A 13,420-nucleotide genomic window follows, 5' to 3' on the forward strand; every position below is an offset into this window, starting at 1 on the left:
GCGTCACTGGATCACCAACTTCCTGACCAACAGACCACAAGCCGTACGGATGGGAAAACACACCTTATCCTCCCTCACTCTCAGCACTGGAGCCCCTCAGGGTTGTGTTCTGAGCCCCCTGCTGTACTCGCTGTACACACATGACTGTGTGGCCACTATAAACTCTACCACCATCATTAAATTTGCTGACGACACTGTCGTGGTGGGCCTGATCTCCAACAACGATGAGATGGCCTACCTTCAGGAGATCAACAGCCTGGAGAGATGGTGTCAGGAGAACAATCTTCTCCTGAACGTCAGCAAAACAAAGGAGTTAATAGTGGACTTCAGCACGAAGCAGGTGCGCTCTTACCATCCCATCATGATCGACGGGACCCCAGTGGAGAGAGTGGACAGTTTCCGGTACCTGGGTGTTCACATCACGCAGGACCTGTCTTGGTCCTGTCACATCAACAATCTGGTGAAGAAGGCCCGGATGCGTCTATACCATCTGAGGCGCTTAAGGGACTTCAGACTCCCATCTCAGGTGCTCAGGAACTTTTACACCTGCACCATCGAGAGTGTCCTGACGGGAAACATCACCTCCTGGTTCAGGAACAGCACCATGCAGGACAGGCGTTCCCGAACCAGGATTCCCATGTTCACCCTCTCTTTTCCCAGATACTCGCCACTACATTTGGACAATTGCACTAGTCACTTGCACTGGACATTGCACAGCCACTTTACACTTTACACTTTATATCTTATACTTTATATTTATATTCTATACCTTATTTTTATTTTATTTTATTTTATTTTTCATATTCTACTTTGCACACTTCTTTTTTTATACATATTTTTTTATATTTTATATTTATATATACATTTAAATTTTGTTTTCTATTTTGATGCTGGACGGTTGTAAAGAACATTTCACTGCATGTCGTACCATGTATGTATGTGTATGTGACAAATAAAATTTGAATTTGAATTTGAATTAGTAGCCAAAATATCCCTGCCTGTGAAGCCATTTTTAACGCAATGATGGCTGCACACGTTTCTTTGCAGGTTGCCATGGTTAACACTGGAAGAACAATGATTTCAAGCATCACCCTCCTTTTAACATGTCAAGCCTGTCATCAAGAGTGGCTTGACACAAGGAATGGACAGCTGAAACCCATGTCTTGTATATGTCTGCGTGTAGTGCTTCTTGAAGCACTGACTCTAGATATAATCCACTCTTTGTGAATCTTTGTGACATTTTTTTAACAGGTTTTGTTTCACAATCCACTCCTGGGTGCGATTATCTCTATTGCTTGTACACTTTCTCTCTCCCACATCTTTTCTTTCCCTTCACCTCTCTATTAACATTCTTGGACACAGAACTCTGAGAACAGCCAGCCTCCTTGCAATGACCTTTTGTGTCTCTGCCTCCTTGTTCAAGGTGTCAAAGCAGTTTCCCCCATGATTGTGTATCAACAGAACTAGACTGAGAGACCATTTAAAGGACTTTGCAGGTGTTTTGAGTTAATCATCTGATTAGACCGTGGAACCTTTTCACAATTTTCGAATTGTCCAAGATACTGAATTTGTTAACTGGTTTTCGTTAGTCGTCAGTTTTAACCAGCAAAACAAAAAGAAAAATTTGAAATATATCAGTGTGTAATGAATGAATAGAATACACAAGTTTCACTTTTTGAACAGAGTAGGTGAAATCGACTTTTTGATATTCTAAGTATGACTTACACATTGTTTAATTAAGTGACAGTGAAGTACTTTTTACGTTCCTTTTGTGAAAAAGTTCAGTGATGTTACTAAAAGTAGTTACATCTTTGCCTGTTTTTCATAATTTAAGTATTTAAATAGAAACCAGTTTAGTTTTGTACGAATAATTGTTGTAACGTGTGTAGTTGTGTATAAAATCCGTGTGCATGTGGAGAATGAAGATATGTAAATGAAACACTGTTCAAAGTTTGAATTTTTAGAAAATAAAAAATGCAAAAACAGCTCTTTCAAGGACACTTTGAGGTGGCTCTTAAAAGAGCCTTTGTATTGGCCGGTCAGACGAGCTTTACTTGGAGCTGGTGTATTTGGTCACGGCCTTGGTGCCCTCAGACACGGCGTGTTTGGCCAGTTCTCCGGGCAGCAGCAGACGCACGGCGGTCTGGATCTCTCTCGAGGTGATGGTGGAGCGCTTGTTGTAGTGAGCGAGACGAGACGACTCACCGGCGATGCGCTCGAAGATGTCGTTCACGAAAGAGTTCATGATGCCCATCGCCTTGGAAGAGATTCCGGTGTCGGGATGAACCTGCTTCAGGACTTTGTACACGTAGATAGCATAGCTCTCCTTCCTGGTCTTTCTGCGCTTCTTTCCTCCTTTACCGGCGGTCTTGGTGACGGCCTTCTTTGAGCCCTTCTTGGGCGCGGACTTCGCTGGTTCAGGCATGACACACACTTTACAGTTCAACAAAACTGAATGTGGATATCAGCTGACCCTCACAATTTTTTATACACTGTCCTATGCTAATTTAGAAAAAAGCAGAGTAGCGGTGTCTGATTGGGTATCTCCATGGACCAGACCACAGAATGTTTTTCATTGGTCCCACTGAAGCCAATCAGAGGCTTTAAAATCTAAATCCCTCCCATCGCCTCATGATTGGCGACCATCCCCCATTCGTTTTAGTTCATTTCTTTGATTTTCCCGCATTTTTTTAATAATGTGATTTTCATGCTTTTTAAATAATATAGTTAGACATAATTAGGACAAAAAACGTATGAAAAGGACTGAATAAACTTCACTAATACCGACACCAAAGCTAGTAGGTTTATTATACTTTTAGCAAAAAAAAAAAGGGTGGATGAACTTTAACTCCAAAGTTAAATATTTTATTCAGTCTGATCGGTTCCTAAAAGTACAACTGTATTAGAGGTTTTATTTGTCACACATGATCTGTACTGGAAGTATACAAATTAAAACGAGGTCAAGTTTTATTTTACTCGGTTTAAAATATTTCGGTTAGATATACGAGCAGTTCGACCGTTTGGAAACTCGTTCTTTGAGTGAAATCGTGGGTGGCTCTTAAAAGAGCCGTTGGGGTTTAGTTTCGTCCAGAAAACGCTTAACCTCCGAATCCGTACAGAGTGCGTCCCTGTCGTTTCAGAGCATACACGACATCCATGGCGGTGACGGTCTTTCTTTTAGCGTGCTCGGTGTAGGTCACAGCGTCACGAATAACGTTCTCCAGAAACACCTTCAACACGCCGCGCGTCTCTTCATAGATCAGACCAGAAATACGCTTGACTCCGCCGCGCCGAGCAAGACGACGAATCGCGGGTTTAGTGATTCCCTGGATGTTATCGCGGAGAACCTTTCGGTGACGCTTAGCGCCTCCTTTACCGAGTCCTTTACCGCCTTTTCCTCTTCCTGACATGATAACAGCTCGTCTGTTCACAAACAGAAATAAACCGATTCGAGAGGAAGATGGGAGTTTAAATTTAGGTAAAGGACCTAGTTGAAACCACAGCGGTGGGCGGTTCTTATGGTACGTCACACGTTACTCTTTGTTCAAGTCGGGGTTCGTCTCCCAGTGCTTGCTTCCCGGATTGGGATTTAAATAAATAGACTGGAAATGCTAAACTGTTAAAACATCACTCTTTATCAACAGCAAATTTTGTTCACATTTATTTATACACTCACGTTTGTATGTCAATGTGGTTTCTGCCATCATGAGCAGGTGGTATAACCATTGCAGCATGAGAACCATGTAGACTCAACATGCCCTGCTCAGTGTTTGTCTGCTTGTGCTTTTGTTTTCTCAAGTCATCTGAATTAAAATGTTTTGTACTGGACTATGTTTGGAGACTAAAACAGCCGATAAGTGAACTTGATGAGTGATCACATCCACAACATTACACATGCTGATGAAATATGGCTGGTTTCTTACTCTGTGTGTTGAACCAAAACTTTGACATTGGCCTCTATAACAAAACCGTCCCTGAGGCTCTTGTGGACTTGAAGAGCAATTACGCAGTGATCCTTTATAAATCATTGGTTGTCTGGATAAGAAATTTCTGTACAATGTAAAGGAAACAGACGCAGTTATGTTTGAGAAGTGAAATAAAGTTTAGGAGTTATGAAAAGTGTGCAAGAATTATTTAAAAACCAAATTAGCCATGTGCATAAATTTAGGCACCACAACATAAACAAATAATATTTTGTGCGTCCTCCTTTTGCAGAAATAACAGCCTCTAAACGCTTTCTATAGCTTCCAATTAGACTCTGGATTCTTTGGACCGTTCTTCTTTACAAAACATGCCCAGTTAAATCAGGTTTGATGGTTTCCGAGCATGGATGGCCTGCTTTAAATCAGACCACAAATTTTCAATAATATTCAGGGTCTAATGACCGAGATGGCGATTCCAGAACATTGTACTTGTTCCTCTGTATGAATGCCTTAGTAGATTTTGAGCAGTGTTTAGGGTCGTTGTCTTGTTGAAAGATCCAGCCCTGGTGAAACTTCAATTTTGTCACTGATTCCTGGACATTGTTCTTCTGAATCTGCTGATATTGAGTGGAATCCATGTGACCCTCGACTTTAACAAGATTCAGTCCCTGCACTGGCCACACAGTCCTACAGCATGATGTTCAGTTTCATCAGTCCACAGCACTTACTTATAAAATTACTAGGGTGCTTAAATTTAAGCACATGGCTAATTTTGTTTAAATAATTCTTGCACACTTTCCATAAATCATATAAACTTTATTTCACTTCTCAAATATCACTGTGTTTGTCTCCTATATGATATATTTCAAGTCAAGTCAAGTGGCTTTTTATTGTCATTTGTTGAGACTATTTCACTCAAACGGCTCTTTACCAAGAAGGATCAACTCAAGGCGAAATAAAACACAAGACAAGTTTTTGGATTTTTAGCTTGCAAGGATTGCGCTGTCGGTTGCAAGCGGGAGAGAAGCAGGTTTCTCCTTAACCTCCCTTTTGCCTCCTTCCCTGCTTTGCCTCCGAAGCTCAGATCGCAAGTCACTTTATTTATAGAGAAAAAGGACAGAGCAAGATAAGTAAAAGCAACTGGCAAAACAAAGACTCCAGACATGTTTGTCACATAACTTTTTGTGCGTCAGAATCTTCATTCCCTCAGATTCCCCTGGCGCCCATACCAGTCTAAGATACTATATAGAGGCCATGTCATGTCATGACCTAGAACAAGACGTGTTATACCAGATGGAAGCTGAAACTGAAGGGTCAAAGTTGCATAATGTCAATACATAACCCTAACATCATTTCAACTACATATAGCTGTGCAGTACATAGTGAAATGAGACATTTCTCCAGGACCTGGTGCTACAGGAAGTACACCAAGGAATTTGGTGCTCTCTACGGTCTCCACCATGGATCTGTTGATGGACAGCGGAGAATGGTCACTCTTTGCTCGCTTGAAGTCAACAATCATCTCCTTGGTCTTGTTGACATTCAGAGATAGATTGTTGGCTCTACACCTCACCTCTGTATGCTGACTTGTCGTTCTTGCTGATGAGAACCACACGGTCATGTGAACGTGATTATATGATTGGAGCTGTGTATCGCTGCACAGTCGTGAGTCAGCAAAGTGAACAGCAGTGGACTGAGCACACAGCCCTGAGGAGCTCCAGTGTTCAGTGTGGTGGGGCTGGAGATGCTGTTCCCGATCCGGACTGACTGAGGTCTGCCTGTCAGAAAGTCCAGGATCCAGTTGCAGAGAGAGGTGTTCAGGCCCAGCAGGCTCAGCTTCTCTATAAGCTGCTGAGGGATGATGGTGTTGAATGCTGAACTGAAGTCAATGAACAGCATTCGGATGTAGTTTCCTTTTGAGTCTAGATGTGAGAGGGAGAGATGGAGGGTTGTGGTGATAACATCGTCCGTAGAGCGGTTTGGATGACACACAAACTGTAGTGGGTCAAGTGAGGGTGGTAGCTGAGACTTGATGTGCCTCAAGACAAGCCTCTCGAAGCATTACATCACAACTTGTGTGAGTGCGATGGGACGATAGTCATTGAGGCAGGAAACCACAGAATTCTTCTCAGAGCCGGTGTCCTGCAGAGCCGATGGCGTTTGGACAGCCCTGAGCCAGCTGAACGTCTTTAGGCGTGATGACATAGATGGCACTCAGTGGTGTCCTCAAACAGACAAAGCAAATAAGTGAATGAGGATCGGAGTGCAGCTAAGTCCGGTCTAGGCCTGTTTTAGCTGTGTTTTTCAGCAGGTTTCTTATCAACAAACTTGACATTTAACTAAACCATTTCTTATCCGTCATTAATGTACTTAATAATTTCAGACTCGTGGCTCTAACGTCTGTGGTCATAAAAATCATTTGAAAAACTGGTTCTGGGTTATCTGAAGGACTTTACAGGACCCCTACTGGACCCCCTGCAGTTTGCGTACAGAGCAAACAGGTCAGTGGACGATGCAGTCAATATGGGACTGCATTATGTTCTGCAACACCTAGACAGACAAGGGACTTATGTGAGGATCTTGTTTGTGGACTTCAGTTCGGCCTTCAACACCATCATACCAAACCTCCTCCACCCCAAACTAACCCAGCTCTCAGTGCCCACCTCCGTCTGTCAGTGGATCAGCAGCTTCCTGACAGACAGACAGCAGGTAGTGAGGCTGGGAAAATTCTCATCCAACACCCGCACAACCAGCACTGGAGCCCCTCAGGGTTGTGTCCTCTCCCCACTGCTCTTCTCCCTCTACACCAATGACTGCACCTCTAAAGACGCCTCTGTCAAACTCCGGAAGTTTGCAGACGACACCACAGTCATCGGCCTCATACAGGACGGTGACGAGTCTGCTTACAGACAGGAGGTCAAAGAGCTGGCTGAATGGTGCAATCTGAACAACTTGGAGCTCAACACGCTCAACACAGTGGAGATGATAGTGGACTTCAGGAGGAACTCCCTGCACTCCTCCACTCACCATCATGGACAGCACTGTGGCAACAGTGGAGTCATTCAGGTTCCTGGGCACCACAATCTCTCAGGACCTGAAGTGGGACACTCACATCGACTCCATTGTTAAAAAGGCCCAGCAGAGGTTGTACTTCCTTCGCCAGCTGAGGAAATTCAACCTGCCACAGGAGCTGCTGAAACAGTTCTACTCGGCCATCATACAATCCATCCTCTGCACTTCCATAACTGTCTGGTTCAGCTCAGCTACCAACTATGACCTCAGAAGACTACAGAGGGTAGTCAGGACTTCTGAGAGAATCATTGGTACAACCCTCCCCACTCTCCAAAATCTGTACCTATCCACATTAAACAAAAGGGTTAAGAAAATCACTCTGGACCCCTCACATCCCGCACACTCCATCTTCAAACTGTTGCCGTCTGGTCACCGCTACAGAGCACTGAGTACCAGGACAGCCAGACACAGGAACAGTTTCTTCCCCATGCAGTCCATGTCATGAACACTTGAGGACACTTATTTATTTAACATACAGATTTGCACATAACACTGCACAAACATAATTCCTGTTACACTTGAATGTTTAAAGTATATATTTTTATTTTTCTATTTTTATTTTTGCTGTGTTGCACATTTTATATTTTGTATATTGTACATGTTTCTCTTTATATCTGTCTTGTCTTGTTATCGTGTTTTTGTCACTAAAACAAATTCCTCAGTATGTGCAAACATACCTGGCAATAAAGTGATTCTGATTCTGATCCAGACATAGATAATGTTCATATCTGGACATGTTTAATGCACACATGATCTCTCAGTTCTATTTTATTAGCAGAGGTTTTTAAAAAGCAACTTTAAAACATTTAAGTTAACAACAACACTCCAGCACAGAAGCTACCACCTTCTCTTGGTGACCAGGTGTTGATACTGTCCCCTGATAGTGTGAGGCGCTGTCTCAGAGGGACAAATGCTCATAAAAGCCCCAGGCCCGGATAACATCCCTGGTCGTGTTCTGAGAGACTGTGCTGCTGAGCTCACAGATGTCCTCACGGACATCTTCAACATCTCACTGAGCCAGGCTGTTGTCCCCACGTGCCTTAAATCCACCACAATCATCCCGGTACCGAAAAAGTCATCTCCCTCCTGTTACAATGACTTCCGCCCGGTCGCACTCACTCCCATCCTCATGAAGTGCTTTGAGCGGCTAGTCATGCACCACATCAAGTCTGTCCTCCCCCCTGCCCTGGACCCCTACCAGTTTGCATATCGGTCTAACCGATCAACAGAAGATGCCGTCTCCACTGCCCTCCACTCAGCACTCACCCACCTGGAAACCAAAGACTCACATGTCAGAATGCTGTTCATCGACTTCAGTTCAGCATTCAACACCATAATCCCGCAGCAACTCATCCATAAACTGGGCCAGCTGGGGCTCAACTCCTCCCTGTGCAACTGGCTGCTGGACTTCCTGACAGGGAGACCTCAGGCAGTTCGGGTTGGCAGCAACTCCTCCAGCTCCATCATCATGAACACGGGGGCCCCCCAAGGATGTGTGCTGAGCCCCCTTCTTTTCACTCTGCTGACCCATGACTGTACTCCATCATCCAGCTCTAACCTCTTCATCAAGTTTGCGGATGACACGACTGTGGTGGGTCTTATCAACAACAACAATGAGACACCCTACAGGAGTGAAGTGAGCAGGCTGGCCATGTGGTGCAAAGATAACAATCTCCACCTGAATGTGGAGAAGACAAAGGAGATCGTTGTGGACTTCAGGAGAGCGCACACCCAGCATGCTCCGCTGATCATCGACGGTGCTGTAGTGGAGAGGGTGAACAGCACCAAGTTCCTGGGTGTGCACATATCTGAAGACCTGTCATGGAGTCACAACACCGCATCACTGGCCAAAAAAGCCCATCAGCGCCTGTACTTTCTCCGTAAACTGAAAAGAGCAAAAGCCCCACCCCCCATCATGCAGAACTTCTACAGAGGCACCATCGAGAGCATCCTGTCCAGCTGCATCACGGTGTGGTCCGGAGCCTGCACCGTGTCCTGCCGTAACACACTGCAGCGCATCGTGAGAGCTGCTGAGAAAATCATTGGTGTCTCTCTCCCCCCTCTCTTGGACATTTTTAACGTTCGTCTCACGCGAAAAGCCACCAGGATAGCAGGAGACCCCACCCACCCATCCCACTGCCTCTTCAACCTGCTGCCGTCGGGGAAGAGACTGCGGAGTCTCCGAGCCAGAACCAGCAGGCTCAGGGACAGTTTCATCCACCAGGCGGTCAGGAGACTCAACTCCCTACCTACTCTCCCTTCACTCACCTCTACCTCTGGCCTCTGCCTCAGGCCTCAGACCTCAGACTGTGATCCGCCCCCACATAAACTCATAGTCTCAGGGTCTACACTTTTTGCACCTCAACGCACTACCTCACTTTAACTTAATTTAATTTTCCAACAAGTGCCTTGTCTGTATGTTTAATGTCTGTATGTTTAATGTTGCACTATTTATATTTTAGATATTTTAGATATTTTACCATTATTTTATTATACTTTAGTTTTTTATTCTTTTATCTTTATTCTTTTATTCTGCATGATTGCAAGGTCAGAAGGGAAGGAATTTCATCTGTGCTGTATGTTGTACATAGAGCATATTTGACAATAAAGTTGAATTGAGATTAATTAACAAAAGCAGAACAAAATGTATTTCATCAAAGAGCCAAGTTTTGCTTCTGTATGTCTCTGGAAATGTTGTGAAATATATGTGGAAATAAACTTTCCCAAAGCGTCAGCAATTCTATTAATTGCACTGAATATCAAGTTCTCCAGCTTGCTATCAATTTGGTGTCAAATATTAGTCAAGACTTGATCGAGAAACTGTAACACAATTTTAAATGCAGTTTGGACACTTTCTTTCTGTTAAATCCCACATTCAAGTTATGAAGGCCAGTATATTTAATAATTCCTTTTGCATCAATTTAACTTCATGCACGTCTTTCAAACTATCAATCAGCTTAAAGACGCCTGAGAAAAAGTTGATCTGATTTGTGGTGTAACTTCTGCTCTGTTTCTGGACTTTCTACTTTTGACTCAAACCACACTTCATTATTAATACGCACAAGTGGGAAACAAATAAACATTTTTATATGTTCTTGCAGTAAAACATTAATCCAGAGATTATAAGCATCTTCAGACACCTTTGTAAATGTGTTTTTTAGTGCTGTTTATATTGCAGCAGTTGTGAATATGGTGGACAACTGTAGCTCTGCGCCTGGATTAACTACATTAAACATTTTTAATTACATTAAACCAGAAAAATTAATCACCTGTATTAATGTGCAAATTTAGACAGAACGGGCATTTTATAATAAAAGTAATTGCTATTTAATATTTACTGTAAGTCTAGAAAATCCATTGAACTTTTTTTTTAGCTTTCAGTGTAAGAGAAGATCTAAACCAACTTGATTGTTTTTGGGTAGCATTTAGTGTGAAAGATTAAAAATCTATAATAAAAATGTTCAACACTTAATTTTGTGAATAAATCTTACTAACCACAAATTTTTGCCAATTTTACTGTTATTCTTGTGTGGCATCTTGCTGTAGTGAACATCTTGTTTATTTGCCTGCTTTTGACCATTTAAGTATTTAGTTGATAGAGATCAAAGACTCATTCTGTATAAGTGAATAACATTTGATGAGAAGGTGTAGATTCCAAAAGCTGTGTAGAGAAAATATTTAGTTTTGCAAGTGTATAAATCTGCTTAAATACCTGAAAGGTCTATTGCTAAACCCGGTCTGAAACCAAGCACACATTTAGGCAACCCACTGTTTTGTGAAGACCACTAAAATAACTGCATTTTTTTGAATGTAGTCTTGCGTTTAGAGAGCAGCTCTTTCAAAGACACTTTGTGTGGCTCTTAAAAGAGCCTTTGTATTGGCCGGTCAGACGAGCTTTACTTGGAGCTGGTGTATTTGGTCACGGCCTTGGTTCCCTCAGACACGGCGTGTTTGGCCAGTTCTCCGGGCAGCAGCAGACGCACGGCGGTCTGGATCTCTCTCGAGGTGATGGTGGAGCGCTTGTTGTAGTGAGCGAGACGAGACGACTCACCGGCGATGCGCTCGAAGATGTCGTTCACGAAAGAGTTCATGATGCCCATCGCCTTGGAAGAGATTCCGGTGTCGGGATGAACCTGCTTCAGGACTTTGTACACGTAGATAGCATAGCTTTCCTTCCTGGTCCTCTTGCGCTTCTTTCCTCCTTTACCGGCGGTCTTGGTGACGGCCTTCTTTGAGCCCTTCTTGGGCGCGGACTTCGCTGGTTCAGGCATGATACACACTTTACAGTTCAGCTAAACTGAATGTGGGTTTCCGTTGACCCTCACAATCTTTTATACACTGTCCTATGCTAATTTAGAAAAAAAAGCAGAGTAACGGTGTCTGATTGGATATCTCCATGAACCAGACCACAAAATGATTTTCACTGGTCCCATTGAAGCCAATCAGAGGCTTTAGAATGTAAACCCCTCCCATCGCCTCATGATTGGCGACCATCCCCCATTCATTTCAGTTTATTTCTTTGATTTTCCCGCATTTTTTTAAATGTGATTTTCCTGCTTTTTAAATAATATAGTTACGTTGTCCTAATTATATAAAAATCTATGAAAAGACTGAATAAACCTCACTAATACCAATACTAAAGATAGTAGTTTTATTATACTTTCAGCAAAAAAATGGCTGGATGAACTTTAACAAAGTTAAATATTTTATTCAGTCTGATATGTTCCTAAAAGTACAACTGTATTGTGGTTTTATTTGTCACACATAGCCTGAACTGTAATTATACACATTAAAATGAGATTAAGTTTTATTTTACTCGGTTTAAAATATTTAAATTAAATATATGAATAGTTCGACCGTTTGGAAACTCGTTCTTTGAGTGAAATCGTGGGTGGCTCTTAAAAGAGCCGTTGGGGTTTCGTTCCGTCCAGAAAACGCTTAACCTCCGAATCCGTACAGAGTGCGTCCCTGTCGTTTCAGAGCATACACGACATCCATGGCGGTGACGGTCTTTCTTTTAGCGTGCTCGGTGTAGGTCACAGCGTCACGAATAACGTTCTCCAGAAACACCTTCAACACGCCGCGCGTCTCTTCATAGATCAGACCAGAAATACGCTTGACTCCGCCGCGCCGAGCAAGACGACGAATCGCGGGTTTAGTGATTCCCTGGATGTTATCGCGGAGAACCTTTCGGTGACGCTTAGCGCCTCCTTTACCGAGTCCTTTACCGCCTTTTCCTCTTCCTGACATGATAACAGCTCGTCTGTTCACAAACAGCAATAAACCGATTCGAGAGGAAGATGGGAGTTTAAATTTAGGTAAAGGACCTAGTTGAAACCACAGCGGTGGGCGGTTCTTATGGTACGTCACACGTTACTCTTTGTTCAAGTCGGGGTTCGTCTCCCAGCGCTTGCTTCTCGGATTGGGATTTAAATAAATAGGTTGGAAATGCTTTTCAACTGTTAAAACATCACTCTTTATCAACAGCAAATTTTGTTCATTTTTATACCTTCACGTTTGTATGTCGTTTAAAAAAACGTCTGGGATTTTTCTTACATTCAGATGGAAACCGTTATTTCTCACTTTGTGCCTTACGTATTTATGGTGTGCTTATTTGGAAATTTTTCTTACAAATAGTTATTTTAACAATTCTCAAGTCATTACTGATTTTTAGAAAACCATCAAACTGGTAGTAATGGTGTTATCTGTCATAGAGCGATTGAGGTGACTTTAGTGTCGATGCAGCTAAACCGTCCCTATGAGCGTGCTCAGTGTTCGTCTTCTTGAGTTTCTGTTTTCTCAAGTCACATCTGATTTAAAAATTGTTTTTTTAAACCTTCTCACTGATTAGAGGTACTGGACTATGTTTACAGACTAAAACAGCTGATAAGTGAACTTCATGAGTGATCACAACACTACACATGCTGGTGAAATATGGCTGATTTCATCCTCCGTGTATTGAACCAAAACTTTAAAACGGCCTCTAAACGCTTTCTATAGCTTCCAATTAGAGTCTGGATTCTGGCAGACTGTATTTTGGACCGTTCTTCTATTCAAAACATGTCCAGTTCAGTCAGGTTTGATGGTTTCCGAGCATGGACGGCCCGCTTTAAATCACACCACAAATTTTCTATGATATTCAGGTCTGGGGACCGAGATGGTGATTCCACAATGTTGTACTTGTTCCTCTGTATGAATGCCTTAGTAGATTTTGAGCAGTGTTTAGGGTCGTTGTCTTGTTGAAAGATCCAGCCACGGTGAAACTTCAATTTTGTCACTGATTCCTGGACATTGTTCTCCTGAATCTGCTGATATTGAGTGGAATCCAGGCGACCCTCAACTTTAACAAGATTCAGTCCCTGCACTGGCCACACAGCCCCACAGCATGATGGAACCGACACCAAATTTTACTGTAGGTAGCAAGT

The 13,420-nt window shown here is 42.9% G+C and overlaps 4 protein-coding genes across 4 annotated transcripts; all 4 read right to left on the reverse strand.

Annotated features, from left to right (window-relative positions):
• Positions 1–1,958: 1,958 nt before the first annotated feature.
• On the reverse strand, positions 1,959–2,438 carry LOC122349191 (histone H2B-like). Its single transcript, XM_043245135.1, has one exon. It carries the CDS (start codon positions 2,423–2,425, stop codon positions 2,051–2,053), a length of 375 nt encoding a protein of 124 aa, XP_043101070.1. The 5' UTR covers positions 2,426–2,438; the 3' UTR covers positions 1,959–2,050.
• Positions 2,439–2,862: 424 nt separating this feature from the next.
• LOC122349690 (histone H4) lies at positions 2,863–3,425 on the reverse strand. The gene has a single exon (XM_043245828.1). The coding sequence runs from the start codon at positions 3,408–3,410 to the stop codon at positions 3,099–3,101; it is 312 nt and encodes a 103-aa protein (XP_043101763.1). The 5' UTR covers positions 3,411–3,425; the 3' UTR covers positions 2,863–3,098.
• A 6,449-nt stretch (positions 3,426–9,874) lies between these two features.
• LOC122349689 (histone H2B) lies at positions 9,875–11,301 on the reverse strand. Its single transcript, XM_043245827.1, has one exon. It carries the CDS (start codon positions 11,264–11,266, stop codon positions 10,892–10,894), a length of 375 nt encoding a protein of 124 aa, XP_043101762.1. The 5' UTR covers positions 11,267–11,301; the 3' UTR covers positions 9,875–10,891.
• Positions 11,302–11,651: 350 nt separating this feature from the next.
• Positions 11,652–12,260, reverse strand: LOC122349691 (histone H4). The gene has a single exon (XM_043245829.1). The coding sequence runs from the start codon at positions 12,243–12,245 to the stop codon at positions 11,934–11,936; it is 312 nt and encodes a 103-aa protein (XP_043101764.1). The 5' UTR covers positions 12,246–12,260; the 3' UTR covers positions 11,652–11,933.
• Positions 12,261–13,420: the final 1,160 nt, after the last annotated feature.

Source organism: Puntigrus tetrazona, chromosome 7 (genome assembly GCF_018831695.1).
Source record: "Puntigrus tetrazona isolate hp1 chromosome 7, ASM1883169v1, whole genome shotgun sequence".
Classification (NCBI taxonomy): domain Eukaryota; kingdom Metazoa; phylum Chordata; class Actinopteri; order Cypriniformes; family Cyprinidae; genus Puntigrus; species Puntigrus tetrazona.

Bases quoted from the DNA above. Each gene is read 5' to 3' on its own strand.
- LOC122349691 (XM_043245829.1), bottom strand. From the start codon at position 12,245: ATGTCAGGAAGAGGAAAAGGCGGTAAAGGACTCGGTAAAGGAGGCGCT.
- LOC122349191 (XM_043245135.1), bottom strand. From the start codon at position 2,425: ATGCCTGAACCAGCGAAGTCCGCGCCCAAGAAGGGCTCAAAGAAGGCC.
- LOC122349689 (XM_043245827.1), bottom strand. From the start codon at position 11,266: ATGCCTGAACCAGCGAAGTCCGCGCCCAAGAAGGGCTCAAAGAAGGCC.
- LOC122349690 (XM_043245828.1), bottom strand. From the start codon at position 3,410: ATGTCAGGAAGAGGAAAAGGCGGTAAAGGACTCGGTAAAGGAGGCGCT.